The 27,932-nt window shown below is 48.7% G+C and overlaps 2 protein-coding genes across 9 annotated transcripts in view; one reads left to right on the top strand and one right to left on the bottom strand.

The window, feature by feature from the left end:
* TSPAN18 (tetraspanin 18) overlaps positions 1–4,604 on the top strand; it is a 189,067-nt gene extending 184,463 nt beyond the window's left edge. For all 7 annotated transcript variants that reach the window (XM_068193704.1, XM_068193705.1, XM_068193701.1 and 4 more), the window contains one exon: positions 40–4,604. In XM_068193704.1, the coding sequence (XP_068049805.1) occupies positions 40–87 (48 nt within the window). In that variant the 3' untranslated portion in view covers positions 88–4,604. The remainder of the gene's footprint in view (positions 1–39) is intronic.
* On the bottom strand, positions 3,616–27,614 carry TP53I11 (tumor protein p53 inducible protein 11). 2 transcript variants are annotated; one of them, XM_068193708.1, is made up of 7 exons: positions 27,454–27,614; positions 10,634–11,003; positions 10,035–10,093; positions 9,429–9,477; positions 8,900–8,996; positions 8,274–8,375; positions 3,616–7,349 (listed from the first exon to the last, which is right to left on the bottom strand). In XM_068193708.1, the coding sequence occupies exons 2-7, from the start codon at positions 10,760–10,762 to the stop codon at positions 7,216–7,218; spliced, it is 570 nt and encodes a 189-aa protein (XP_068049809.1). In that variant the 5' UTR covers positions 10,763–11,003; positions 27,454–27,614; the 3' UTR covers positions 3,616–7,215. The 2 variants fall into 2 exon arrangements, with proteins under 2 accessions (XP_068049809.1, XP_068049810.1); XM_068193709.1 differs by lacking the exon at positions 27,454–27,614 and adding an exon at positions 13,596–13,797.
* Between the last annotated feature and the right edge of the window lie 318 nt (positions 27,615–27,932).

The raw sequence follows: 27,932 nt of genomic DNA, 5'->3' as shown, positions 1-27,932 counted from the left end.
TTTTGTTTTTGCCCTCTTCTTCTCCCTTCCTCTTCCCAGCTGTTTGCCATGATCTTTGCTATGTGTCTCTTTCGAGGGATCCAGTAAGAAGTGGCCCATGAACCACCATGTTCCTCACACACTCAGAAGAAAAAAGGAAAATCCGAAGAAACAAAACCTGAAAACATCCAAAAAACTTTATTTTTTTTTAACAAAATGGGACAGGGAGAAAAAAATAAAAAGAAAAAAAGAGGGTTGTAATATATGAATGACCAAAAGGATTGTACTTCAGGGGCTGGAACTTTGAGGTGATGTGCACTACACTGTACACCGGACCCTTGCCCAGAGCCACCCGCAGCAACCGTGGAGCAGGAGCCCAGAGCCGCCGATTGCACTAGAGATGCATGGAGCTGGTGGGGATGTGGGAGGATGAGCACAGCTGCCTCTCACACCAGGCTGAGCCTACCACTCACCACTTCATCGTGCTTTAGACAACAAAAGACTCCAGAACAGACATGCAGGGGCTGCATAAGGGAACAAGTTGGCCGTGACTGTCCAGGTGGGTTTGAAACAAGCAGTGGTGGCTTGTCTAAGCAGGTGTAGTCAACATTTGCGTGATTCTGGCTTTAATTTCCAGCCACAGGATGAAAACACTCGTTCTTCAGTGGAAGCTCTGCCCCTGTCATGTGAAACTTGTCAGAGATGTCAAGCACTTCAGTGAGGCTGGTTTTTCTCTGGATCTCCAAGCAGGGGCAGTGTGATCTAACTTAGCAATGGGACTCAGTTAAGGCTGGCTGAGGGTCGAGTTTGGTGCCTACCTTTCTGTTTTTACTAAGATTTATTGTTCACTGTTGTGAAAGAGACCAAATGGTTCCCTGCTGTGTTCCCATCTACTGGGGAAAATAATGGCTCTGGTCAAGCATCATTGATACTGCTACCTTCCTGACAAGGGCAGGATATACTATTTAAATCTGGTCAGCCTTTGCCTTTCCTCTGATACTTGCAAAAAAATGGTTTGTGGTGCTCTGTTAGCATAAACATTTGCAGTGGTTCCTGCATGATTTTCCAGCATTAAGGGGAGGTCCAGACATGGTGCTGGATTGAAGAGGCTGAAGTTTGTCAACCACTCCCATGCTGTTTTCCTGGATCAGTCTGGTGGAATCATTTCTGGTCAGAGAATTTCCCCTGAGATTCTCCCATGGGTTCATGATGAAAGTAATCATCAAGTCAGAATTGTTTTAGTTGATAGTGTTTCCTCCCTTGAGATAGTTTGGTATTTAACTAACATGTCATCTACTCAATCATTTGGAAGTGAACTTGAGCAAGATGCCTGGGACTGGACCTTGGTCAGAGATTAAGCTGGAGCTACTGAGACCCCAGGCAGGATGCAAGAAAACCCTGTGTGCAGCCACAGTGCTCCAACTGCTGCTATGGTCATGGATATTGACTTGAACAGGTGACTGGTTTCTCTCATCTTGAATCATCATCTGTTGCCTTAATTGTTCATCTGGTCACTTATTCCCTGACCCCAAACTAATTTTACCTGGGGAATGACAGAAGAGGCTGTGGTTTCTTGTTTAGATTAGGTCTTTTTACAGATTTTTTAGACTCAGATTATGGGAGCACTCTTATATAGGCTCAAGCCAGCCCCTCTGAAAGCTGTAATCTCTGGCAAGGAAGGAGCAGAGCATTAAACTTTGTGCCCAGGTTTTGCAGCAGCAGCACGTTCATCCTCTGGCTGTTGCCTTAGACCCCTGGGGCTGTGTCCCTTGAGCTCTCCCAGTGGCACTGCACAGACTACAGGCAAGGAAGGAAAGCAGCAGAAAGCCTCGGCCACACTAGACAAAGATAATGGTTAAGTATCTAGGTTGGGGAATCAGGATACTAGGGAACAGGAAGGAGGTATTAGGAGCTTTTCCAAGCTTCATTTGAGGACAATTTATTAAATGACAAGAGAGGGCTGGGCAGGTAGAGCTGCAGCCCCCCCATGTTGCAGTCAGCATATTCCAGCAACAAAATATGTTGCCAGGGCTGCTGAGCAACATCAGATGTTGCATTAAACCTTCTGGAAAGCTGTTCAGAACTATTTCCCTCTGGACCTCCTTGTAATGAGACATTTTAGCATTAAACTCTGGTCTGTTGTTTAATAAAGAAAAACAGTTTTGTTAGCCAAAACCCAGCAGTATTTGTACTGGACAGCAGGTGCTGCTCTTAAGATAAAAAAAATCTGTTCCATCTACCAGTCTTGCAGGGAATGGGCTGAGCAGAAAGCAAGCTTATCTGTTCTCCTTCTGCCTCAGGAGCTGGTGTCAGTGACTGTTCTGGGACAGCAATTCCCAGGGAAGGAACAAACCTGTCAGCAGAGTTGGTAATTTGGCTGGAGGTGATCGAAAGAAGCAGAACTGCCTCCTCCAGTCTCCAGTTTCTTCCTTTCCCCTCAGTTTATTATGCAGAGTTCGCAGGTCAGAGCCTGGCTGGCAAATATCCTCATTTGTACATGGTGCGTGGCTGAAGGGGAAAAGAAGCCTTAAAGCCTTTTTCTGCCACCAGTGGCATGGAGGAAAAAACCTGTTAGAGCTGGGGCAACCAAACCAAAGCAGTCAGAGCACAAAGTACTAAATATACATGCCTGAAGTATGATCTCGGCTGGCTTGTTTCTCTTTGGCTTTCCTAATTCTGTACTTATTACTTTGTCTGTTTTTAGCTTTCTTGCTTTCCCTCTCTCCCTAATGGTAGTCCCTGTATCTTCAAAAGGATCTCTTCTTCATCTGTTATTCTGGGCTGTGCACAGCTGTTTCTCCTCTTCTACCTTTTCTGATCCCCCACTGCTCTTTGCTGTGTGAAGATTTCAAATCCTCTCTGCAGGCTGCCTGACGTGCCACTGGGAACACAGCTCAAAAGGCCAGGCAGCAATTCCAAACAAGAAGTGGAGATAGCTGTAAAGATATGTGCAAGTCTGAGAGGATCTGTAGCAGTTGGTAACATGCAGAAGGAATTTCCTTGGGGGAATTTAATGAACAAGCAAGCCCAGAAAGCAGACTCCCACTGTGTGGCAAAGCATGTAAATTTGTTGGTTTTGTCCCTTGGTTTCGTGGCTGTCCCCTCTGTGGTACAGTAGTTTTCAGAACTGTAGGCAGGAAAAGCAATTGTATTTTTGTATTTGTTTTTAACAGCTCTGGTGAGTATTTTGGGGCCAGGGGCTCAAGCTGAAGTCACTGCTGGCTGGAGAACTCTGGGCAGGCTGAAGAGCAGAAGGAGCTGCTCTGTAGCAGCTGTAGCACTGTGACCACGGCCCAAGCACCTTGGAGGGAGTAGTAGAGACCAGCCTGGGCCAGCCCCTAGCCCCTCTCAGCATCCCTGCCTCCTGGTTCCTATTTAATGCTCCATTGACTGTCACAAACGCCTGGGAAAAGGGCTGCGTGTGAAATAATGTTTGAAATCTATTTTAAAAAAATGTAAATGTTCTTTTTATTAGATAACGGAGCTAATTTATCCTGTATTCCCTACTGTAATGCTTTTTTATATTGAAAAGGAATTTTTTTTGGTAATATAAACCAGAACACAAGCCTGAAGCACTCTCTGCACGGTTTTTGTGTGCATTTCTTAAAAAAAAACCCAAAAAATAAAAGAAAGATATTGTGCCAGTGAAGTGAAACAGCTTTAATTTTCACTATTTGCTTGGTGTTAAGTACAGTCACTTTCTTACCAGAGGAGAAATAAACTCAGGTACAGCAGCTAAAATGAGGTATAAATTGAAGTGTCCCATTCTCCCCCTGCACCACCACCCCCACCCACACCCTCCCAAGTAAAAACCCTTGACCAGAAAAGAGGCCAGCTTAGGACAGACAGAGCCTCTCCTATGTCACCAGCTCCAGTTTGCCAGATATTGGTTAGATGCAAATAAGATGATGTAGGGAGTTATGTGAATGATGAGTTTTCTTCACCCTCCAAAGTGAGAGCTCTGTGAATGCAATGGTTTGGGTCCATCCCTGGCAAAGAAAGGGGGTCAGCTTTAAGTCCTGGCCTATGCCTGCTTGGAGCACAATTCTTTGGGGAACAGAACCCCAGTCTTGCACAGCATTGTACAATGCAGGAAGTTCACTGCAGTCTCCCTTGGGAGATGACATCAGTCCAAGGCCTCTCTCACAATGTAACAGATAAGGAAGCTGAGGCCTGTGGAGATGGAGTTTTTTTATCAGCAGATGAGTAGCCAAGCCTGAAGTGACACCTCAGGCTTTTTTGATTCCAAATAATGTTCTCAACTACCACCTGCAGCTGTGATGTCAGCACTTCTGTCCTTGGGGACACAGTTCTATACAAAGGTTTGGCATCCTCCTCCCTTTCTCCCCATTACAGCAGAGTGAAGACAACCAGGTGCAGCTGGTTTCTGACAGTGCTGCAGCTGCTCTGCCTGGGTTTCATCCTCAAGACACCTTGAGCAACTCCCTCCTAGGCCTCACCTGCTATGCATTCACCACCTGCAGTGGGCCTGACAGTGTTTCTCCTGCAGCACCTTGCTGCTGAGAAGGGACATGCCAGGAACCACAGCTTAGTTGTAGAGGAGGTGTAGAGCTCTGTATTTTCTACATGGTCCACTTATAGCAAGATGGAGCAAGAAGTGTCAATCCAACTTCATGTCTCCACTTTCAGGACTAGGTACCAAGTAGCATGAAATCTTTTAAGTGGCCACCCCCCAAGCTTTGCTCTATGTTGGAGCAGAAAAAGCCATTGACCAGCAAACCTAGAAGTGGCTGACTGTTTCAAGTTTTGCAGAAGCGGCTGCTTATCAGGGGACCAGAGAAATCTGATCTCACCTTATTTAAAGCTACCCTGGAGAGCTGTAACTGCTTCCCCCACACTCCTACCTGATCTAACCATCAAGAAGTCTTTGGAGTACTGCTCTCACATAGTACAGTAACTCATTTCTCTCACCTATGGGATGACATTTTAAGGTACATTAATCAGACCCAAGTCATAACTAAGTTCATAGGACCTGTGGACAACAGATGTGAGGCAGCATGAAGAAGACCCTCCATGTCCTTCTTCTGTAAGATTGCTTTTGCTGTGGTAGGTTTTACTTGTCTGTCCTAGAAACATAATTTCCCACCCCCCCACAAAAACCAACCATCAATCTGTGTATACATTCATGTGACACCCCAAAACATAAAGAATCAAGCCTCACGTACCTATACCCACAACTACAGCCAAAGTGCCACACTGAGGCCATTGCAGCTGCCCATGCAGGTGACGCACAGGGGGAGAGCAACAGCCACAGCATGCCATGCTCCGGCTCCAGCACGCTGCACCACTTGGTCTAATTTCTGATCCTCTCCAGCCTGCATTTGATCATTACCTGCCTTACAAGGAAAGGTTTGCCTCTTAGACCCCAATTATTCCATCTAAACAGAAACACTCCTCCTAATTAAAAGTTTTAGTTGCTCAGTATCATTTTTGGACATGCTGAAAGCAGCTTGACAAGCGTGTATTGTTGTGAGGCTCCAGAATTTAGCCTGCTGTTGGATGTTGCCTCTCCATTTGATTTACTCATTAGGCAAAAAACTAAGTTACAGTTGTGATGTTTCCTGATTTAACAATTTCCAATATTGTTATGTGACAGACATTTTGCATGGCCAGTAAGTACAATGCACACAGTGTCCCAAGCTTATGCAGCTGCTTCTAAATGCCAAAAGCACTAACACAACATACAATAACTACCCACTACCTTCTTCTAACTCTACTAAGATATTAAACAGCAATAGCTGTAGATCCCAGTCTTACCAGTGGCTTGAGGACTGTTGTTCACACCAGCAGTTGTTTTTGTAGTAATCTTTCTACTGGGATTTTGGAACATCAGCTATATTCCAGGGCATGCTTTGATCCAGTCAACATTAGTGCATGAGTAACAAGTCCATATCCTGTACACAGACCTTCTGGCTTTAGTCCCATGGAGAATAAAAAATGCTGCCTCAAGCTGTGGACAGGGATAATCCACAAGGAAAGAGCAGTAGGAAGCAGGGCAGGCAATGCTGTTAAGCCCAGGAGACATTGGAGAAATTGGCTAGTGAGTACCAAAGCACATTTAGTCTGTCCTTGTCATCATACGCTCCACTCCTTGCTGTTCCTCATCCCAGTTAAGTATTAAATATGTTAATGCTACAAACTTTGGTCCTCTCTTCTCAAGGTCAGAAGAGATGTGATGCAGATACTAGCAGAGTTGGAACACCATCTCCCACAGCCAGAGCCCACATCTAGAGGCTATTCACTGACCCAAGCATCTGTGCAGATGCTCTTACTGTTACAGTCCTCTGCTCTCAGCAGTGCTAACCACAACAGCAGTCCAGCTCCTGCTCAACTAGAGCACCAGATAAAGGTACTGCACACCCACCACTGCTACTACCATCAGAAAAGCTTCAACTGTAGGAAGTGCTCTGGGGTGAAGGGGACAGGACCCCAGCCTAGGAACTTCATGAAACACCCCAAACAAGGGGATGTCTTTGTGCTCAATGGGCTATTTCCAATAGCTTCCTTCACTTCTAACATCTTGTAATCCAAGTTGTTCCCAGTGCTGTCCCTGCAGAGGGAACAAGGGCTCTCCCTCTTCTTTTGCTGTATCTCCTGCCAAGCCCTACACAGCATCTGGTGCAAAACTATGAACTACACAAAAATGCACCTCTGGCAGAGAGGAAAGAAGAGCTGTTTGCAAAGCACTGAACTTGACTCCATCCAGCTCCTGGCTACCTGGATAGTCAGTACTTGCTAAAAGGGGAAAGGGCTGTAAACCAGGGGAGGTGCAAGGCTTACCAAGTAGAGTAGCCAGATCCTTTGTTGCTTGTCTTACTGCCCTGTCTCCTCAGGGATTTGGTTTCAATATGCTGGCCTTATTTTGTGCTTTGTTCCAGTGGGTACAGAGCCTGTGATCCCATCAGCCAGTTCCCCCTAGAAAACTGGCTTTTTTCCCTGAGCCTACCAGGCCCACACACTTCCCTGAGCCTTCCTCCCCACTGTTCCTTACCTCCTGCAGAGGGGCTGGGGGGTCCCAGCGATGTTGCTCCCCCCATTTAACCTGGCAATGCCACCAGCACTGGGTTTCACACTGATTCATGCCGGTAAAGAAGGAAACTACTTTAGAACCAAAAGGGACTAACAAAAAAATAATTTAAAAATTATAATTATAATGCAAAATTACCGACACAAACTCCCCCCTCCCACCTTTCCCATAACAAAAAAGCCCAGGAATTAGACTTTCTTGGGACGACGTCCAACTTGGTAATAATAATAAATGCTGATGAGGATGAAGAGGGCTCGGCTGACCAGGAGAAGCACAGCACCTGTGGCTATCCGGCTACTCTCAGCCAGAGACACAGTGGTAACTGGAGAAGAAGGAGAGAGACAAGGCAGAGGTTGGTGATGCAAAACCAAAAGGAGACAAATAGCCCAATGCTGTTTTCTGCTGCCCTCTAACGCAGAGCTTCGGCAGGAACTGCTGAGCCTTGCGAGCGCAGGAGCTTTCAGCAAGGCTCCTTCACATGCACAGTGAACCCATGGCAGGGGCTCTTCACTAGCTTCTTTTCACAGCCTTGAAGCTTGCCGTGGACCCCAGAGCTCTCCCTTAGAGAGAACCTGCTTTCAAGGCAGCCCCACATTCAGGCAGCTTGAAACAGTCACTCAAGCAGTTATGAGTTTCCATTATGCTCAGGTATTAATCTGGGAGTCGCATCCTCCCGAGTTTGCTTTGTGGCTTGAACACATCAGTGCTGATAAACATTTCTCAACTTTAGAAGCATGTACAGAATATGCACAGTCCACACACATCACCTCTATCGAACACCTGTCATTTCTGGCCACCAATACATAGTTCATATCTAAAACCAGCTAAACCAGCACTGAGCTACCAAGACACACATACAAGAACCCCCTTCATTGTTAAATATAGATAAGCTCCCTAGAAACAAGCTAAATGCTATACTCTGTTTTGGCAAGACTAAACATCCCCCTTTTTAGTGTAGGTTGCTAAAATCTTTTCTTGCTAGACCCTGCATCTAGGCAGCCTGGTCCAGCAATGACCTGTGCTGGCTATGAAGCCCACGACATTTGTAGGGAGAAAAATTAATGAATTGTCAGAGGGTGATGTTCAAGGAGCAGATCGGGGCAGAGGCTATTCCACGGGGGAGAAAAAGGCAAGCAGCTGGCAGGGAACATGCCAGTGCCCTGCCCACCGTGGATCCCAGCTTCCCACCACGCAGTCTTCGCACCTTCCTCCTCCGCCTCGTCCCGGCCGGCCCGCGGGCACTCACCCAGGAACTGCACGGCGAAGTAGCAGGCCTCGGCCAGCAGGCTCCAGCGGATGATGGCCTTCTCGGCGGTGTACAGGGCGTTCCACATGATGAGCGCGATGCCTGCGGCGACAGCGGAGGCGCTGCCCGAGGGCCGGGACAGGGGCCGGGGCCGCGCTTCCCGCCCGCCCCGCGCGGTGCCGCTGCAGGACGCGGGTCGGGCCCCTTTCCCTTCCCACACCATTTCTCCCAGCTCTCCGCGCCTCCTTGTCCTTCGCCCCCCTCCTCCTGGGCCCCTCCCGGGATGCCGCCGCCTGCCCCATCTCCCCTGCCGCTCCCACGGAACCTCAGCCGCGGCCCAGCGCCCCTCCCCGGGCCCTCCTGCAGGCTCCCTCTGCTGGGGTACATGGGGTGATTCCCCAGGGATTCGGAGCTTCTTACCCTACCTGCAGCACGCCCGAATCCCTGCTAGGAAAAAGCAGCAGTAGCCAAGTTTTTCAAAATACCCCTCAGCAATTTCTTTGCTAACAGCAGAAGTTCTGCTCTCCAGCTGCAGGTGTCCAGCTGGGCATGGACTTTGTCCCCTGCTGCTGTTTTGGCCACCTGTCCCCCTACTCTGTGGGGCAGCAGTACAGTGCGGCACTCACTGAGGAGGGCTCCTCCATAGAGCCGGATGGGAGTCTTGCTGCTCACCGATTCCTCCTCAAAGATGGCATCAAAGAGCTGGTCAGGGAAAGCAAGAGCCTGGCAGAGGCGAGAGAGAAACTCAACAATCTGAACTGGCCACCAAAACATGTCCTCTTGGGCAGCAGCACTCCAGCATGACGCCTTTGTAGGATTGGAGCCGCTGGCCAGGAAACTGGAAATTAAGGAGGTGCAGAAATATCACCATGTCAACTATCAGCTGCATGGCTGGTTTTTGTGACCAAGGCTGCCATTCCTTGGTTTATGGGCCCTGCTAATGAAAACAGGCTCACAGTGGGAACAAACTGCCAAGGACACTGTTGGCAAAGCCCATTACTGAGACACAGTGAGGGCAAAGGCCTCGCAGGAGAAAGTGGTAGGAGCTGCTGGAGGCAGGGGAGGAAGAGAAATGCCAGGGACCAGAGAGCCATGCTGGGGCACCCCTTTAGCAGTCAGGAGCTGATTCTTGCCAGGACCACACCCTTCACTTACCATGACAGCGACCCCAGAAAACATGATGGCGGAAACAAGCTGCCAGACCCTGCATGAGAGGGAAGACAGAGGACCCAGCATGAGCTTGGAGGTGACCCCATCACTCATACTTCACAAAGCATTTCTGGCTGCCTGCTCATTCATCAGCCTTCATCCTTCCCCCATGCACAAGTAAGACAGCCAGAAACCTCCCATGGAAGGTCTCATCTTTCCACATCCTGCTACCTCCAGCCTCAACTTGCAGACCGGCCTTGCTGGTGAGACAGAGCCCGACTCCCCCTGCCCCAAGCAAAGGAGAGAGGTGCCAAGAGGATGGTGCAGAGCAGGGTCCCCACAGGACACACACACTGTCACGCAGTAGAACAGGAGCTCCTCCAGCCCTACACAGCCCTTGTAGTTCTCGGCATATACAATGAGACAAGAACTTGAGTGCCTCAGTCTCATTAATGGGGGAAGAATGAAGAGCTGGTCTGGTTCCACAGCCTGCAGGAAGCCTCTGCAGGGAGCAGTGATGCTCACACAGTGGCAGAGTTGGTGTCAGAAACCAGAGCTGCCAGGGCCAAGGGCCCTCAGATGACCCAGCTCCAAGGTGATCCAGTACCTTACCTGAGTCCCAGTGGTTCCCGGACTGCAAACTTGATTTCATTTCCCAGTACTTGGCTAATCTGAAATTCAAATGAAAGGCACAAGCTAAGCAGATCCGTCTTCAGGCAATACTCACTAGCCCAAAACCACATATCTAATCCCATGTGGGAGTTTATCTCAGAGGGCTGGAAGGAGGGCAAAGGATTCAGCTGTGACTCTTTGGTCTCAACACCTGCCTTGATTTCCATGAGGAGCTGCAGCCTCTACTGCTCCCTTAGTGGGATCAGCCACCTGCAGCATGCAGCTGGGGAAGGGTCAACACTTAACTCCTGTTTCCTCTTACCTATGGAAGAAGAGAACTGACTCTTCACACACATCACCTGCATGTCACATCCTGATGGAGCACAGGCTCCTGCAGAGCCCTCAGGGTGTTACAGTATCTGTCCTGCTGTCATGTGCACACTGCCCAGAGCTGTTCATGTCCATGTGAACATTCTCCCATTCACAATGCCTGGCTGTAACTACCCCAAACTACATGGATGGGCAAACTCTGGTTTGTCCAGCAGAAGGTCCCTTTTCCACCATTACTGCTCATGGGCTTCCCTCTCTGCTGCCCTCACCTTTGAGCGATGGACCTCGCCGTCATCATCCTCCCCGCCGACGCCCAGGATCTTGCGTGTCTTCAGCCTGCTCACCAGGTCGGTCTGGCTGTGCTTCTTCATCAGCGGTGGGGGCTGCTTCGCCGCCATGGTGGTGGCCCTGCCCCACTGAGCCCTTGGCTGTGAGGTGGCACAAGGAGGGTGCAGGAAGTGGCTCCGCTGTCACATGAAATTTCACGACGTCTGGGAAAAATAAAACAACCACCGCCACAAAATCTTTCTGTTAGGCTGGCAGACGGCTCCTCATCCTCACAGGGCAGGGAGCCCTGGCAACGAGGCCAGCCCCAGTTACAGGTGGCTCATCTCAGAATGATCCTGCTGTCTCCGGGATCTGCCATGGGAGAGGAAAGAAAAAACTTAGAGCAGAGTGGCTTTAGCAGGGACATTTAGTTATAAATGCTTTTGACCTACAAACCATAATCTCGTCTATCCCAGCATGAGGCAATGCCCAATAGTACCTCTTTGCTGTTTTTCAGATTAGGGGAATTAAGTGTGTCTCAGACTAGGGGAATTAAAATTGTTAAGTAATGCTTGGCCTTTTTTCTTTTCCCATGCAATACATCAGATTCTTCAGCTGCCATTTCAGGTCAAACCCCAAACAATTATCAGTTATTTATTTGTGTGTGCCCCCACTCAGATGCTGCAGCCCCTAGGCCATGCCAGAATATATCAGCCCCTGAGCAACAAGAAGCCAGAGGCATAATTTTCCCTGAAGACACTCACTTTGCTTTCTGGGAAATGATGGAAATCAGAAACTTCAAATATTATCTGGGATAAGTAAATATAGGCAATGAGAGTTGAAAAAGATAACTTCTACCCTGGCATGCGTATAAAGCTACAGGTATTGAGTCCCATGAAATCACTCTGTCTCATCCCACAAATATAAAACCCTGGAAATCCTCAGTTCAGAAAGCCTGTTCTTCCAATTTGTCTTCATTTTATCTTGGTTCAGCTGAACACAAACACTTTTTTTCCATGTGCTACTTGACCCTTCCAGAGACCCACAGAAATTCCTCACAGGCACCAAACACAGCTAATCCAGCCCAAGCAAGTGTAGGGCTCATGCCCCAGCTGAACCTTCCCAGAGCTGCCCCAGGAGGAGACAATTTATGCTGATGTCTACATATTTCATGAGCCTTTGGAGAGTAATAAAATGAGAGAAAATTATTTTGGCATTGTGCATGCAAATGTTGTGCCAGTGCCTTGTGAGGGATTTTCCTCTCAAAGGAATACCCTTCCCTGTGGTGGCTCAGACAAGAACAGCCAGTCCTGTCTTCAAGTGCCCAACGTAACTCTTTCTTTAAGGCAAAGTTAAGAGGTCTTGCTGGGGTGGTGCAAAAGGTGAACCCCATGATCAAGGGTTTAATAAGATCCTTTCAGCAGACCAGGCAAAATGCTTTTCAGTGAGCCAGCTGAGCTACTCAGTGCTTTGGAGGTACTTCTTTTGGATTGTAGCAGGGCTTGTTTGGTTGTGGGTTTTTTGCTCTTATTTCACTGAATAACTAAGCCCAGGTTCCTGGAAAGGCAGCATGAAGCCAGATGCTGCAGTCAGGATCTAGAGATATTTCAGAATTGGGAGAGTTGTAAACAATGGCACAGGAGGAAAGTAGAAGTTGTACACTCAGGCCTACCTTTGAGCATAAGGCAGGAAGCTCAAATGGTAGCTGACAGTAGAAAACTTTGAAAGATTTATCATGTCTGGGGTTTGCCAACTAAACTGTTACAATAAATTGTGTGTATTCAAATCTAGATAATCTGCACACAAAATCCATGCTAAAGACAGTGAGATATGTCTAAAAGAAAAGCTCAACCTCTTTAACTAGCTACAATTTTTGCAATTTTTTCTGCTTCTGGCTCACAAGGTTGGATGCTGAGTGGTTTCCCATCAGAAGTGCCGAAACCAGAGAAGACATTGTTTCCCAGCGTTTTCTGATCAAAATGCATCCATTCCAATCGTGAAGCAATAATCTTGTGGTGAATGCTCCTCTCTCTCACTCTGAGGCCATCCCACATCTCTAATGTTAGGGGAAAAGTCTGGCAGAGGGCCTGAGCAGGAGCATCCTAATGGCTCTCCTCAGAGACAAGAGACCTGAGGCTTGCTGGTCTTCACAGGACTTGGAATGCTGAGTGTGCTGACCATGCCATCCTGGCACTTCTGGATCTTTCCTGGTTTCTTGCCAGGGAAAGCCTGATGCCTACACCTCCTGCTCTGGCCTCAGGGTCAGAAATGCCAGAGGAAGGGAAGATGGAAAGGGGGGTGAAAAAAAAAGGAAGAAAAAGAAAAAAAAAAAGAAGGAAGATAAAAAGAAAAGAAAGAAGATAAAGAAAAAAAATAAGGAAGAAAAAGAAAAAGAAGAAGGAAGAAAAATTAAAAAAAAAAGAAAGAAGGAACAAAAAAAAAAAAGGAAGAAAAAAAAAGTAATAGAGAATTTCTCCTGAGAGCAAGAAGCAAAGAAAGGTGGGACTCCATGACTCACCAATGAAGACTGCACTGAATAGCTTTGTGATTACAGAGGCAGTTTAGCAACTGGCTCAAGGCCAAAAGATCAAAATTTGCCTTCATAATTTGTCTTGCCAGTTGCTTTCAGGGCAGGAGTTGGTGGAAATTTATCCACATCATCATTAACACTGCTCTCCCATTAAGAGTTTCCACTAATTTGTAAGCCACTGGCCAAGAGCCGGGACAACATGGGCCAGACACAAATGCCAACAAAACAATCTGGTGCATAAACCCACGCTCCTACAGCACAGCTATGGCATGGCCTCGCAGCCAGTCCCACATCTCACTACCCGCCTCATCCAGAGACAGAGCCAGGCTGACGAATGCTGAATATTAATGGCTAACGAGCTAATGAATGCAATTAACGCTAATTCCGTGACATTCAGACAGAAGATGCTGAGGATTTGAAAACATTATACTTACATTAATGTATCCTGACACACTGACAACTTAGAGGATTGTTTCTATTAGCCTGTGAGTTTGCAAAGGGAAACCTCCACCTCCTCTTTCTCCTGCGACTCTCTCCTCCTTAATCCTTTTTCCAAGCATCCCAGGGACTGTGCAGATCAACCACCATACACAGGCAATTCCCACTCCCTGCCACAGCTCTCTGTGATGGGCACTGCCTATGTGCAGCTGAAAGAGGGTTTTTTCCTCCTAGATCCCTTTTCTTCACAGGCTCCTTTCAGTGTGTGCTCCCTTGCTCAGCTATTCAGCATACTGCATTCAATTTTGATAGCTACTGCTTAGTGGTGCAAAGAAACCCCACTGGTGCCACACCAATGATAGCTCAATCTCTCCCACCTCCACAGCTCTTCCCCCAACGTCTCCGCTTCCCTCCCAGCGTCTGGAGAGGCGAGCTCCGCAGCGTGGGAGAGAGGAGACTCAACGGCACACGCCACAGCGCTGCAGCAGCCAGAGCTGCGCACCCACCATGGAGAGCAGAGCCAGACCCTGCTCCGGCAGCACCTGGAACCGACAGCCTACAGCTCCTGGAAGCCAGAGCCTGACTGCTCGTGGGTGGCAAACTGGCTACCTGGGAGGACATGGCTCCCCAGGGCCCTGGGAGCAGGGATGCTGCCTACTGCTAAGCTGGATGGCACTGTCATCCACAGTGCAGCCTTTTACCTGAGAAAGCAGTGGTGCTTGAATTAAAGAGGTGGCACTACGGAACCTCTTGCTCCAAGGGTTTCATGGAACTTCCAATCTCTATGCAGAGGAAGAGAGTATGAAACTAGAGCCAAGCTGGGATAATGAAATGTTTATACATTTAAATTGGACACAGTTTGTTCAGCTCTATCACGTTCAGGCCAGTGAGAGGATTCTTGCTGTTCTGTGTTAGATTTCCCAAGTCAGTATATCCAAGACAACCCAGCATCTCGAGCCCGCTTTGATTTGTTATGCCTAAGAATTAGCCAAGAAGGTGCAGTGGATGTCTGCACTGGATGTGGATGTCAAGCCTCACAGGGCACTTGCCATGCCTAAGCATCTTCTACAGAGCACAGGCTGAGAACCAATACTAAGTATGAAGCAGATGAAGCAGAGGCAGTGTCCCTTTCCAACACTGGAGTTCTCTGGGAGAACTGGCAGAGCCCAGGGGATTTCTCCAGCAGCACAATGAAGTGTACATATGAGAGGGGCATCCACCATGGCAGCTGTGCTGTACCTGGCCCTCATAGATGGTCTGATGCCCACAGCATTTCTCTTGCAAGGGGCCTGGCAGCTGTAATGGATTTGTCCAGCTCTTCTGATGTTACTCCAGGCTGTGGCAGTTCTGTCTCTTTGCTGCTGAGGACAGTCCTGGGTCCATAGCAGCTGCTCTGGACCCCATACCTCATTAGCCACAGAGCTGTTGAGAAAGCCTGGGCTCAAACACATGTGTACAGTAAAGAGGAGAGGCAGTGGAAACACAAGTGAATTAAGGACAGGATCCACAGACCTACTGAGTACCTTGGTCCTTGCAAACATTACACTGTTGCCTAATCCCATGGGACCCAAGACTCCTTTTTTCCCCACCATACATGAAAGTTCAGTCTGCTCACTTTTATATGCTTAAAATCTGTTCATGAACAACCTCAGACACTTCAGGACTCTGAAATCCTGAGGCATGGGTAAATTCTTTGTGTCTAACCCTAAACCACACCTGCGAGTCACAAAACATCTTTGTGCATCCTATCTAAATGGCCTAGCAAGAGCTTCCCCTGGAAGCCCATGGCGCAGCAGACCCTGAGCCAGAACTCCCCATGTCCCATGTAACTACCAAAATATAGCTATTTTCATCCTGTATTTCTGCAACTGCACATCCCAAATCCATGGTGACCAAACCAGCTCCCAGTCTAGGTTTCTATCAAGCATGGAGATTTAGACTATTAGGACCTCTCTACCACCAACCAGCCAGCTGGGAATTAAACTTGATCAAGCCAAAAATAACCTGATGCTCAGGCAGTAAAAACAATTAGCGCTCAGCCACCACAGCAGCAGCATGCGGCGGCTGCTCCCGCTCTGTCTGGCACAGTCTGTACCCCTAAGCAACAGGGAGACTTCAGATTTCTCACCTGTAACAAGCCAGGTACACAGGACTCTGTTCCCACAGAAACACCAGCCCTTTCAGTGCAGGAGGCTTTTTGCAATACCAGCAGGAAGCATGTCTTGACAGAGGCTCATGCCCAGCCCTGCCACAGCCCCATAAACAACTCTAAAAGGCACAGGGGGCTGCTTCCTTAAGCAACGCTAAAAGGTGCAGGGAGACTGTGTTATCCCTAGGGAACAGCTACAAAGCTAGGCAGTAGATTTCCTGCCCCTAAATGATGAAAATGCAAAACAAGATCCTTAGGTCAAAGGACATCTTCTTCACTGGGTGCCTCCAGATCATCTCCCAAATCATCTGCAACACACCAAGAGCCTCAGGCACATCTAAAGCTCCCCCTTCAAGCTGAACACATCTCATGGCCAAACACCATTGAATAGGCTCTCCAAAGGTGTTTGTGAGAGGTGCAGAGCTGCCCGTGACCACAAAGCCTCCACTCACAAGGCAGTGGCACCCAATGCCTACAGCAGCTCTGGCAATCTCAAGCGTAATGGATACAGCCAGCATCACCCCTCAACAAGGGACAGAGCCCTCTGTAACCTTCTGGGGAGGAAAGAGTTAACTTGTGTTGCGTACTCAGTCACCACTTCACGAAAGAAGGACATCCAAAGTCTGCTCAGCCTTTTCCATGCATCCTCTCCTCCGTCTGCTTCAGGGCTGCTTTAGCCCAAGCAGGCTCAGCCCCTGCACCCTCCTCCACACTGTTCCCCTGCAGCCCCTGGGTGCAGCAGCTCCTGCCCCCAAGCTCCTCGTGGCTGTACAAACATCCTGCCCCAAGAAGAGCCACTATTGGCTATATCCCACAGCATGTGGAGGTACAGCCCATCTCCAGAATTTTATTGCCCATAGGTTTCAAATTTCCTTTTGCAGAGACCACAGGAAAGTTTCTGTGTCGCAGGATGTGTTATACAGCAATCAAAACCTGTAAAGTGCTCAGTTTCCCCAGAACACGATAAAAAAGCTCTGTTGCTCTACTAGTTTCTCAGATGGCAGCTATAATTAAACACAGCAACCTCACTCCTGCCGGCCTGCCAACCACCACCTGCAGCAACTCGCCGACCCCTCCATGCAAGCCTGGGCAGCACCTCAGGGGAGAAATGCTTGTTTGCCTCTCGCAGCAGCTGGCAGGGCAGCCAGTGACACGCTGCATGTGCTCGGGCAGGCTCCCTGCACAGCTGTGGTGACCAGCACAGTACACAGGGCTCCCCACGGGTGCCCAGCTGGACACCTGGCCCCATCGCGGTCCCTCTTGTCTGGGCTCAGGGGGCTCCTGCCACAGGGGACACACAGACTTCACCCTTCATCTACCACACATGTGTGCTCACACCCTGCGTGCAAGCCTGGCCATGCTACCCTGCCTTCTCAAGCAGCCCATCCCTGGGCTGAGGTGTGCTTTGGCTGCAAATACAAAGGATGCAAGGTACAAGCACAACAATGTACAACAGCCACTTCAGCAGCTCTCATCTATCTGTGTGACTTACATAAAAGTCCACCCCTGCATCATCCTCCTCTCTGCTACCGAGGCTCTCAGCCCAGCCAGCCACAGCAATCTATCACCTCAAAGCTGCCCTTGCTCTCCCGCAAAGGCTCTGTCTGCCACCTCCCCACCCAGCCCCTCGCTGTCTCAACAGATGGCCACAACCAAGCAGTTAAGTTCCCAGGAAGCTGAGAGGATGGAGAGAGAGACAGGGAAATAGGACATATTAGGATCAGGTACCGTTTTTCTTTCAAGGCATTAAAAGAGGAGAATTCCTCTTTGATTCCCAGCTGCCTTAGACAGGTGTTTGTGAGAGACAACCCCAGAAGCTTAACAGGCCATCTGTCCTGCAGATGATTTCTACAGGGAAACATTAGAAGGAAAAATAAAACCCATATGCACATACAGAGAAACACACACACAAAAAAAACCCAACCCACCCAAGTAAGTCAACCCTTGCTACTGAAAAAGAGTGGCTTAAAAAGCTAGGAAAGCCCTTCAACCAAACAGGGTAATACAAGTCAGTTTTACAGAAACTATGATGCAATTGCATTTATCTCCTCTGCCTCGCACCTGAGGCCTAACAGAGGCTCAAAGGAACACTATGGAAAGACCCTGGGAGGAGCAGGGAGGAATCCATACACATGGTGCTTACCCACAACACCACTGGACACTGAACCTTCACTGTAACATGAGGCTTCTTGGCACCTCTTTTCCTGACAACCTCAAACCTCCTCAAATTTTCTTTCTACTGTGCCCCCAAGCACCTGACAAGAGACTTTCATAAATGCTCCAGGAAGCCAATGCTCTTTATTCTCAACAATTCCCTGCACCTCTGTCCTTTTCCAGAACACAAAATTGTTAAGAAATTACAATTTGGGACATAAAGTCCCCTGAGCCACATACAGGCACAACATCCATCTGTATACTGTCACTGAAATAGTGATTTCAAAGCCATTTTCGATGAATTCCCTTCCCAAAGACAATAATCTACACCTCCAGCAACATTAGTTCTCTATCTGCAATCCTGGAACTTACTCAGCACAATGCAACCACTGTGATTTATACACTCTCAACATGTTTACAACCATGAAATGGAAGATGAAATTAGTCTGTTCCACTCCAGAACTGCAAAAGCAGATTCCAAACCAGTTTCATGGACCAATTTGCAACCCCAGCCTGAGAACAACTCCTGCAGGACACCCCAGCAGCATCAGATTATTTTCTTCCATTTGTGTAGAAAACAAAGAGTTTCTCATCTCCATAGTCTGTCATGATATGACCAGATGTGCGGTCTAGGCAAACACAATAGGGAGGAAAAAGGGCAGACGAATAAATTTGCATAAATCAGGAAGATTGCCTTTTGGTCTAGCTAGGATTTTTCCTGAGTCCCAGGCACATAGGCACTCATAGGACTCACACCTCTCATTGTACAAGCAATAAAGTTTCCTTCCATGACACAGAAGTTCTGTAAATCAGGCCTGGTATGAAATGGCCCAAGCAACTATCAGTCAACAGCTGAGTTGTTAACAACCCCGTTATAGAGCATTTCCTATATACATGGTTACATCCACATCCTGGAAAAAATAATAAAACTGTATTATTTATAAAAATACATTTAATTTCTTAACAATAAGTTATATATTACTGGATTAAGCCAATATAAATGTACATATACATACATATAAATATATGTATTTGTACATGAACATTTGTATATAAATATATGTATTATATATACGTATAAACACACACACAAATAAGAGACATGGGTTGATTTGTGTGGACTTACTTTGGGTCCCACTGCACGATCTCTTGACTAGTTAGTAAAGAATTCAGACTATCAGACCAACCAAGTATGTTGGCATTCACCTATATTTTGGTCTCAAGGGTGAGAGGAGCAGCTTGTCCCAGACTCCTTCATGGGAGATGTCATTTAGAGTCTCAACTCCTGCTTCTAGGTCTACCATTTACTGCCCTAAAGACTGATACCACCTGTGATCTCTCAGCCCTGCACTACCACCTACACACCACTTGGACCCATCACTGCAGCTTGGGAACACCTTCTCACATCTCCCCTAAATAATTTGCTAATATTTCCTGTTCATTCACATACAATAGGAACTCTGGGTTTATCACTCCCTCTTGGCTCCTTAGACATGAAATGAGCCCAGACATGCAGACAGGCTCAGGGAGTTGCTTAGCAAAAACACGATGGAGGAGGCCTCCCAACAAAACACATACTTCAACTACTTGGTAGCCTATCCCAACTTGGCAAAAATCTCCCTCTGACACCTTAGCAGTTTCTATAGCAACAGGTTACTGCTAAAAATGTCAGATGCAAAATTCCCCATGTTGGGCAAACAGGAGCTAAGAGGACAGATTTAGAAGAGGAAAACTTCTAAATAGCTGCTGCCAGAGCTAGCACAAGCTCTGTTAATTCACAAGTTGGTGGTGAAACAACTTCAAAGAAACTTCTAGCAACCCACTAGAGGGGGAACACATGGTGCACAGGGACATGTCTATGGAGCACTGTTCCACAGCATCCCTCAGAACGAGAAGGAGCCAAAAGTATTCCCCTCTCCTGCAATGAGGCACTTGAAAGTGAAAGCAGCTGTTTTTAGGAACAGAACTACAGCACAGCATGCAGAGTAGGAAGCCTGAAAGCCAAACTATTAGATTACAGGTTTGGCAGTACTCCTGCTCCTTCCATAAAATTAAGACTGGGTCATTAAATCTCTGAGAGCTTAGTTTTCCCAGATGCATATGAAAAGTAAATCTACCACAGATCATTTAGCTCATGTGCAGCAGGTGAGACATCTTACAAGCAATGGCCCAGCCACTGTACCCACCAGTGCCAGGTCATGACACTTTGGCCTGCTCTGTGGACTCCTGAGCAGCACTTGGCTCATTACACACAACATGTCAGAGGCAGAAATGCCCTTCCTGGCCTGACTAACAACCAGCTTAGCATGACATCGATTTTTTTCTTTCTGTCTTCACTCACTGCTGGTGGGAGAACGCACTGTGGAAACCTTGGGGTGAACCTCACATGGATACTGCCTTTGCACACACCAGAAACTCTCAGAAGATTCTCGTGGTCAGATTAAACCCAGATGCAGAAAATCAAAGCAGCCGCAGCCACAGCTCAGCAGAGAGCTGCACAGTAGAGGACAGAGGAAGGAAGCCCACCACACTAATAACAAGTGACTTTGCCAGTGTGATTCTCAAGTCAGAGGCTTGAAGAACCCACAGGCTTTCCCCATGAACACAGCACCCACCCCTCTGGAACTCACCCTCCCAACTTTGCTTTTATGTGCTGCTGAGTCAGGGGAAAACTGCCTGCACCCATATATGTGAATGTGCACATGTTTGTTTATGCATGAGCTGTCAAGCCCCGAATTATGCACAGATCAACAAGGATCTTTGAATTCCCCGACTATGAAGTGCGTGACATTTAATCTGAGCCTTCCTTTTGGATTTCATATCGTGCATTATCAACAATGGCTATTCAGCACACAAGTACCCTTCAGAAAGCTTTCATCAGAAAAAGGAACTCATATAAAGGAGATTGAAAGAGACAATGTCTCTGATGCATAACAGGTTCTCCAGCTTTCACAAAACACCAGTGTATGCATACTGTGAAGAGCATGCACAGAGTCAATCTGCCCCCAGCCCAGAGTAAAAGCATTTCATGGGTGGAGAGAATGGAGTTTGGAAGCATCAACTATAACTTGAATCTGTACATCTCCTCACCTCCCTCCTTTAGGCTCCCTCTGAAATAGACTGGGTGAGCCAATCCCCAGAGGTGTCCATTCTAGGACAAGATGCATCATTCCCTGCAATGGTTCACCTCTTTTAATATACCACAGGAAGAGCCTAGATGATGAGCAAGACTAGGCTTTTGATTGCTTTTATATGGATAGACAAGATCAAGATCCTTGCAGTGAATTTTTCACTACCTGATCCTAGGCAAACCCTGTATCACTTTTGCCCATCTCACAGCATGGAGCCACACTTTGGGATTATGAAAAAACTAGACAACAGCATGCAAGGAAAGGGTATGGAGATGCTATGTCCTCTAGTCACAGCCACGAAGGACCCACATCAGCCTAAGGAACTAAAGCAAGATTTCTCTTTTCAGAGCAGAGAGGAAGCAAAGGGGTGGACACCAGTATGTGGCATGTACAACCGGGGTGACAAGGGATATCTTGAGAACTAAGAGGTCCCACAGGAGCTCTCTCTCCTTCTTGCCTGGCACATGCAAGAGAATTCTTAGGAAAAAAATGTTAAAGGTAGCACTGACTAGTTCTTCTCCCTACTTTTGTTTGATTCTTCTACCCAGGAACAAGGAGGCAACAGAGAGATTCAGGCAGCCAAATTACAGCAGCATCAGTGCTGACAAATCAAGGTTTCAAGTAACCATGGAAAATGCAGCATTGCCAGATGTCCTATCTCTACTATCAAGGGTTGTTTGAGGATCTTCCCTTCTTTTTCAGTTTTAAGTCTCAGACACTTGGGTACAACAAGTTCCAGTAATATCAGGATCATCCATCAGGACTCTGTGTGTGTGTATACACACACGGTGCTTTGCTACTGTGCTTGTGTACATATACATCTGTCAACAAACAAACAGCACAGCCTCCTGCTTAGAAGAGCTTGTGACATAGAAGTGTCAGGTTTTAGTCAACACCTTCGCAGTCACCTTTCATTGTAGTGTCATTTCCATGCAGCCAGGGCTCTGGGGCTTTCAGGTTGGCCTCTTCTCCCCCATGCCCTTTGACTAATGACAGGCACTTGGTTTGCATGGTGATGTGATGTAGGGAATAAATTGGCTGGAGGGGATAAGCTCAACTGCTTTATTATTCCTCCATCCATCAACCCTCAGTGCATCCTGCTTGTCCAGAGATTTAAACAGTGGATGCTGTCACAGTTCATGGAAGGGACTGGAAGAATTCCTGATGGTTTTTTGCCAGCAGACAAGGCAAGAACAGCCCGAGAAGAAAACAGTTGCACTGGGCAGAGCAGTAGGGCAGGAGGCTGGAAGGATGCACCATAGGTGTCTGCTGTTCAGAAGCACACCAGATCTCTGGTTAGCACTTACAGACTCCACCAGCAATGCTGATATTAAAGTCAGCTAAATTTTACTCTCACTTTACCATGAAAACAACCTGGGAAAACACAGACAAATGATCTAAATTCTTTGGTTCTGTTCAATGCAACCTCTGACTCCTGGTAGAGCTCTGCTTTCTGTGGATTAATGTTTGGATGCTCTTTATTGCTATTGAGCAGCTTCTACACAAACTTTTTTTCCTAGGCCACAAAGAAAGTGTTGGGGAAAGGCCAATACCACCCAGCTCCTCTGGATTCAGTATTGTGGTTTTTGAATTTCCCTCTCCCCTCTGCAAGGAGGCAGCTTGTGTTTTTGCCTTCTTGGAATACAGCAAACATCTACCACAAATGTTATGCCAGGCAGCTAAAATTAAATGTCCAACAGAAAGACTAAGAGGGACTTAAAACCATGGACCTTTAAAATATCTTGTTTCTTCAGAAAATAACCTGCTTCCTGGAGCTCTGGCTAAGACTGGCAATACGGCCCTCCATTTCCACAACACAGTCCTTCCTGAGGACTCCATACAACATGGCAGAGTGTCTGCACCCAGGCTGTGCTCCAGCATTGCCCACACATCTCTCACAGCTTTGCAGTATGGGGCACAAGTGAGGCTGCTGCCTGGCTGGGTGCATGCCATGTACAGCAAGGCAGGGCCAGACAGCCAGGAAGGCTGAACTAAAGGCACCTTCTTGGCTGTCAGGAAGGATTGGAAGCACAGCTATCCTTGGGAAACTGCCTGCTCTTTATCACATCTATTTCCATCTACAGCAGCCCTAGCTGGAAGCCCAGAAAGAAACTGCAGCACCCAACAAGGGCTGGGATTATTTTAAGGCTCAGCAGTGGAGTTACTGGAACATCATCTGTTGGCTGAAAGAGCTTCTCAAGTCTTTATATGACCATAAGCATCTGACACCAGAGGTTTGTGTTTCACTCAGAAGGTGGCACCACTACAAAAAGTGCTTCTGCTGCCATCATGGGTTACTGAATGAACGGGTGCTCAGACAAAAACACCTTCTGAGTCACCCATGGAGTTTCCTGAAGACTTGTGGGTTTTCTCTGTAGGTCTCTTTTTTAGCTGCTGACACAAACTGTTTACTTTCTCAACCCAGGCAGGATACAGCTAAAAACAAGAGGGTTGCAAGCCTTTGTGTGTTGCTCTGCCCGCACCTGCCCCCTGGGCCACGCAGTCAAAGTGCTGCTGCCTAATTTTAGTACGAAAAGGAGGGATTCCTCTCTGCAGTAGCAGGCAGCTGCAAAGGGGACTGCACACTAATCTCCCTGTAAAACACAGAACCCCTTCAAACAAGTAATTAGGTGGCCAGTGTTATCTGACACTCCACAGTGTGCATCTCCCGCTACACCAACTCATCCTATAATACCACTCCTCAGGAGACGCAACTACCGAACCGTGGATTTATTCCTAACTGCTTTTCTCCCCATACTCTCCTCTGTGCCTTTGACTTAAATTATGTTAATCCAAATCCCTGACCAAAACATCTAGGAAACTCTGCATCATTGGAGCCAGCTACCGGTCCCTATGCTTAGGCTTCTGATTTTGGCCCCTTAGGTTCAGAAAGTGAGCACACAGTTCCTGACCACCAACATCAGTAGAAGCTGCTCAACCTTCAGCAGTAAACCCAACTACAAAAGGTTTCGATAATTTCCCTGTTTTGGTGATGAATCTCTCCTCCCCAGAATGACAGCAGAAATCAGTATAAATCTGGAGTAGAGCTTTCTTACAGACACTGGTCCTTGATTTTTCCCTGTAAGATGAGCTGAGTAAGGGTCCAACCAAAGTCTGGTATAAAAAATGAATCAGGTACAACCTAGTCAAGGGCTTCCCCATCAAAACCAATGTGCAATGCTCTGTACGTTCTTACTTTGCATACAGAGGGATAGAAAGACATTTACAATTTAGGTAAATGGAGCCTATACGCACTGCTCAGAATGAGGATGAGAGACTTATGCACATCGTGAAACCCAGAAGGAAAGTTTGTTACTGGGATTTCACAAGAGCCCTGGGAGGCAGAGCTGTGGGGCCAGCACTATGTGGTGGGCCTTCCAGTAAAACCCTGTGCATCTCCAAGCCTCTTCTTCTCCATCTGTCATCTGGGGTCAGCCACACTAAGCAGCACCACAGATGGGCACTGAAACACACAGAGATGCAGTAAGCCTTGCAGATGACACAGAGCTTCACAAACAGAGGAAGGCCAAGAAGGCCATAGAGTCATTTATCATTTGTCAAATATCCAGAGTGTCTTTGGTTATAGCTGGATTTCTTTTTTATCATCTTTTAGCATCTTGAAGAACTTTTCTAACATGGAGTGAACTCATGCTAGCCTGTGATCTCCAGGACAGCACCAAACCCGTATTTTTCAAGGGAAGGCAGAAAGCAATGTGAACAGGGAACACCTGGTCACTTCTTAAGTGTTGTTTTTCCTGCTCTGGAAAAAATCCAAATGTATTCTGTGGCCAACATTGGGTCTTTTCCTCCCAAGACTTATTTTCACATTCCTACATCAAAAATACAAAACCCAGAAGATCTACAGTCTATAAATAATGTCCCAATAGTGCCAAGGTCACCAAACCGTTCCCTCTGGCACCAGGCCAGAAGTCAAACATAAACAATCTCAACATCTTTCTATTTCACGTGTGCTTTTATCCAGCGCCAAGGGAAAACTTGTAGCCAAAAAACGTCGCACTAAGAAGAGAGACACCCCCCACCTCATGCACAGCTCCACCCAGGTCAACATGCAGCCTCCTGGGCAGCCTGGTGGGAAGGCAGCCAATCCTGCCTGCGTCAGAAGGAGATACTCTTTGTGTTCTAATGGCATTTAGCAGTTTTCACTAGAAATTTGGGGGCTTACTGGGTGAGGACCTAGCACACGCATCACACAGAACATTTCATGATCCAAACAGCTCAAAGTGACATTTGTAACCAGCCTGTGGCACCATCCCTCCCAGCCCCTACTATTCAACAATGCTGACCTTCAGAGAGCTGCAGGACAAATGAACACCAGCTGCAGATGTACTCCTGGCATTCTGCACGCTTCAGCACTCAATGCTCAATGAGAACAATAGGAAAACACTTCCCTTTGGATCACACCCCAGCTTCCAAGCAGCTCCAAATGGACTGAAAACGTCAGGGGAGGGCATGTCTGTGGTTTGTTCTCCAAGTGATCAATGGCCACCCCAAGCCTCACCTTGCTGTGCATCTCTGGAGATGTTCTTGTGTTCATATCTCAACAACAAAACCTCACTACAGGCCCACAAGCAGAAAGGACCAACTTCTCTTGAGACTGTAGAAGAGAACTCACCTTCACAGCCTCCTGGCTGTGACAACCACCTACCCAGGGAAGAGCTCCCTTGACTTTGCTCTGCACTGCATTCAAAGAACAAGAATACGCACATACTAAAGCAACCAAGTCCCCCCTTTTCCCAGCTGCCATCAGTATCCAGCCCCTCACTCCTGAGGGCACCAGGACACCACAGGTTCATGGTGTCCCTCACAATCTGCTGTGCACGCATCAGATGAGTATTTACGCAGTCTAGCTGAGACACAGCTAGGGCTGGTTGAGGTGCTTTCATGCTGAGTCTTAAGACCTTGTTTATTTTGGGGTTTTGCCAAAACCTTTCTTAGGAAACTTCCTCCCTGGGCAGACTCTCCTGCTTGAACTGTAACTACTATTTATTTGTTTAAAAATCACTTTCCTCATCCACAGGCCCTGAATGCAATTATTCAGCAGGCTGCTCTACTGCAGACAGAGTTACTGAACAAGTTATTTATGCCAAGTCCAGAATAGCCAGTACTCTTGCATACTCTGTAGTTTCTCATGGCTCAGCTGTGCTAGTGGTACCCTAATGTCAACAAGGCTTTGGTTGCTGCTGGCATTTGTAACTCACAGCCTTTGCAGACCGGGGAGATTAAATGGTACCCATTTAGTCATTAGCAGCCCTGATTCGCAGGCAGCTGCAAGAGGGTCAGGTTCCTTGCTCATGTAAGAAAAAGTCTCACTGAACTCCAACTCCAAGCAGTGCTGAGGCAGGAAAGGAGCAGGTGCACAATGAGGTGCTGCTTCTTGCTCAGCTTGGTTTAGTCAGTGGAAGCTGTACTGAACAGAGAAGCCTAATAGCTGCTGCTCTAGACAAAGCAGTGCACCTGCCCGGATGGGACAGCCAGACCCTGTAAGAGACCACTCAGCACGCAGGAATGGGCAAGCTCTGGCGGGGATGTAGAACCTGCTGAGAGCTGGCTTTCCTTACCTTTCCCTCTGTGATGACAGGGGGTCTGTCCCGGCTCCCTCCCACATCGTGGCTCCCGCCCCCTGCCCCTCTCCCTCCATCCCCCCCAAGAGCCTCGCCGTCCACCATGGCCAAGCCCTCCTTGCGGCCAGGGCTCCCCAGCACACCTACGGGCTTGCATCCCACGGGGAGCACAGCTGTGCTAGCTTCCCTCATCCCAACTCGACGCAACGTTCAGCCACCGAGGCTGACCGAGCTCACCGAGCTTGTGCAGTGGCCAGGACTCAGCCTCCCCTTTCAGGCACCTGAAGTACTCATCTGGGGACCGTGGTCGTCTTGTGACGCTTCCCGAGCAGGCGGAAAAGAACGGAGCACTTCCAGGAAAGAAGTGACATCGGACCCCTGCCTTTGAGTCGAGTAAGAGCCAGGAGAAAGCCCTCGCCACAAAGCCAAGGGACCGCCTGCGCATCACCTCGCAAGGCGGCACGGCTGCTGTCCCTCCAACGCTCGGAGCAACCTGCCACCCTCCCACCAGGATACAACGCTCCACCACCTCCTTCTCCACCCATCCCACCCGGACCGGGCACGGCCAGGACGAAGACGGTCCCATCGCAGCCGTGCGCAGCCAGCACAAGGGCTGATCCCTCTCCTTAAGCCCCTGTCCGTCCGTCCATCCGTCGGTCCATCCCTCCCTCCCTCCCACCCCCGTCCGCGCTGACTGCGAGCGGACAGCAAGGGCCGGCTGCCGGCACCGGGCTCCCGCGGGGCGCACGGCCGCGGCGGCGTCCGCGCTCCCGTTCTCCGGGACCCCGAGGGGCGGCGGGAAAAGTCCGCGGCGCGGGGGGACGCGCACAGCACTCACCGCCCTAGCGCAGGTCCCGGCGGCGGGGGACAGTCCCGAGGGCTCGGCTTGGCTGCCCCATGGGCAGAGCGCTCCGGGGGCGGCCGCGGCGCCGCGCAGCCCGCAGGCGACCAGACTGAGCCCGGCCCCCGCGCGGCGCCGCCTTTACCGCGCCCGCCCGCCCCGCCCGCGCCGGCCCACGGCGGGCGGGACCCGCCACCGCCACCGCCACCGCCCGACGGGGTGGCCCCGCCGCCCGGCCCGGCCCGGCCCGGCCCAGGAGCGCTGGGTTACCTGCGGGCTGCGCCGGGGTCCCGTGTGGCTTCTGTGCGGGATACGCGTGGGCCACCTGTGACCGCATCTTGACGCGTGGGAACAAAGAGCGGAGTCCCGGGGCCGGGTTCCTGCGAGGGAAGGAGGGGCGGAGGCACCCATGGAAATAAACCCATGGGAGAAACAAAAGGCTCCTGTCCCACCCGGCCCGTCGGGGAGCTGCCGGA

Source organism: Anomalospiza imberbis, chromosome 6, assembly GCF_031753505.1.
Source record: "Anomalospiza imberbis isolate Cuckoo-Finch-1a 21T00152 chromosome 6, ASM3175350v1, whole genome shotgun sequence".
Lineage (NCBI taxonomy): Eukaryota > Metazoa > Chordata > Aves > Passeriformes > Viduidae > Anomalospiza > Anomalospiza imberbis.
This window is presented reverse-complemented; position numbering and strand designations above follow the sequence as displayed.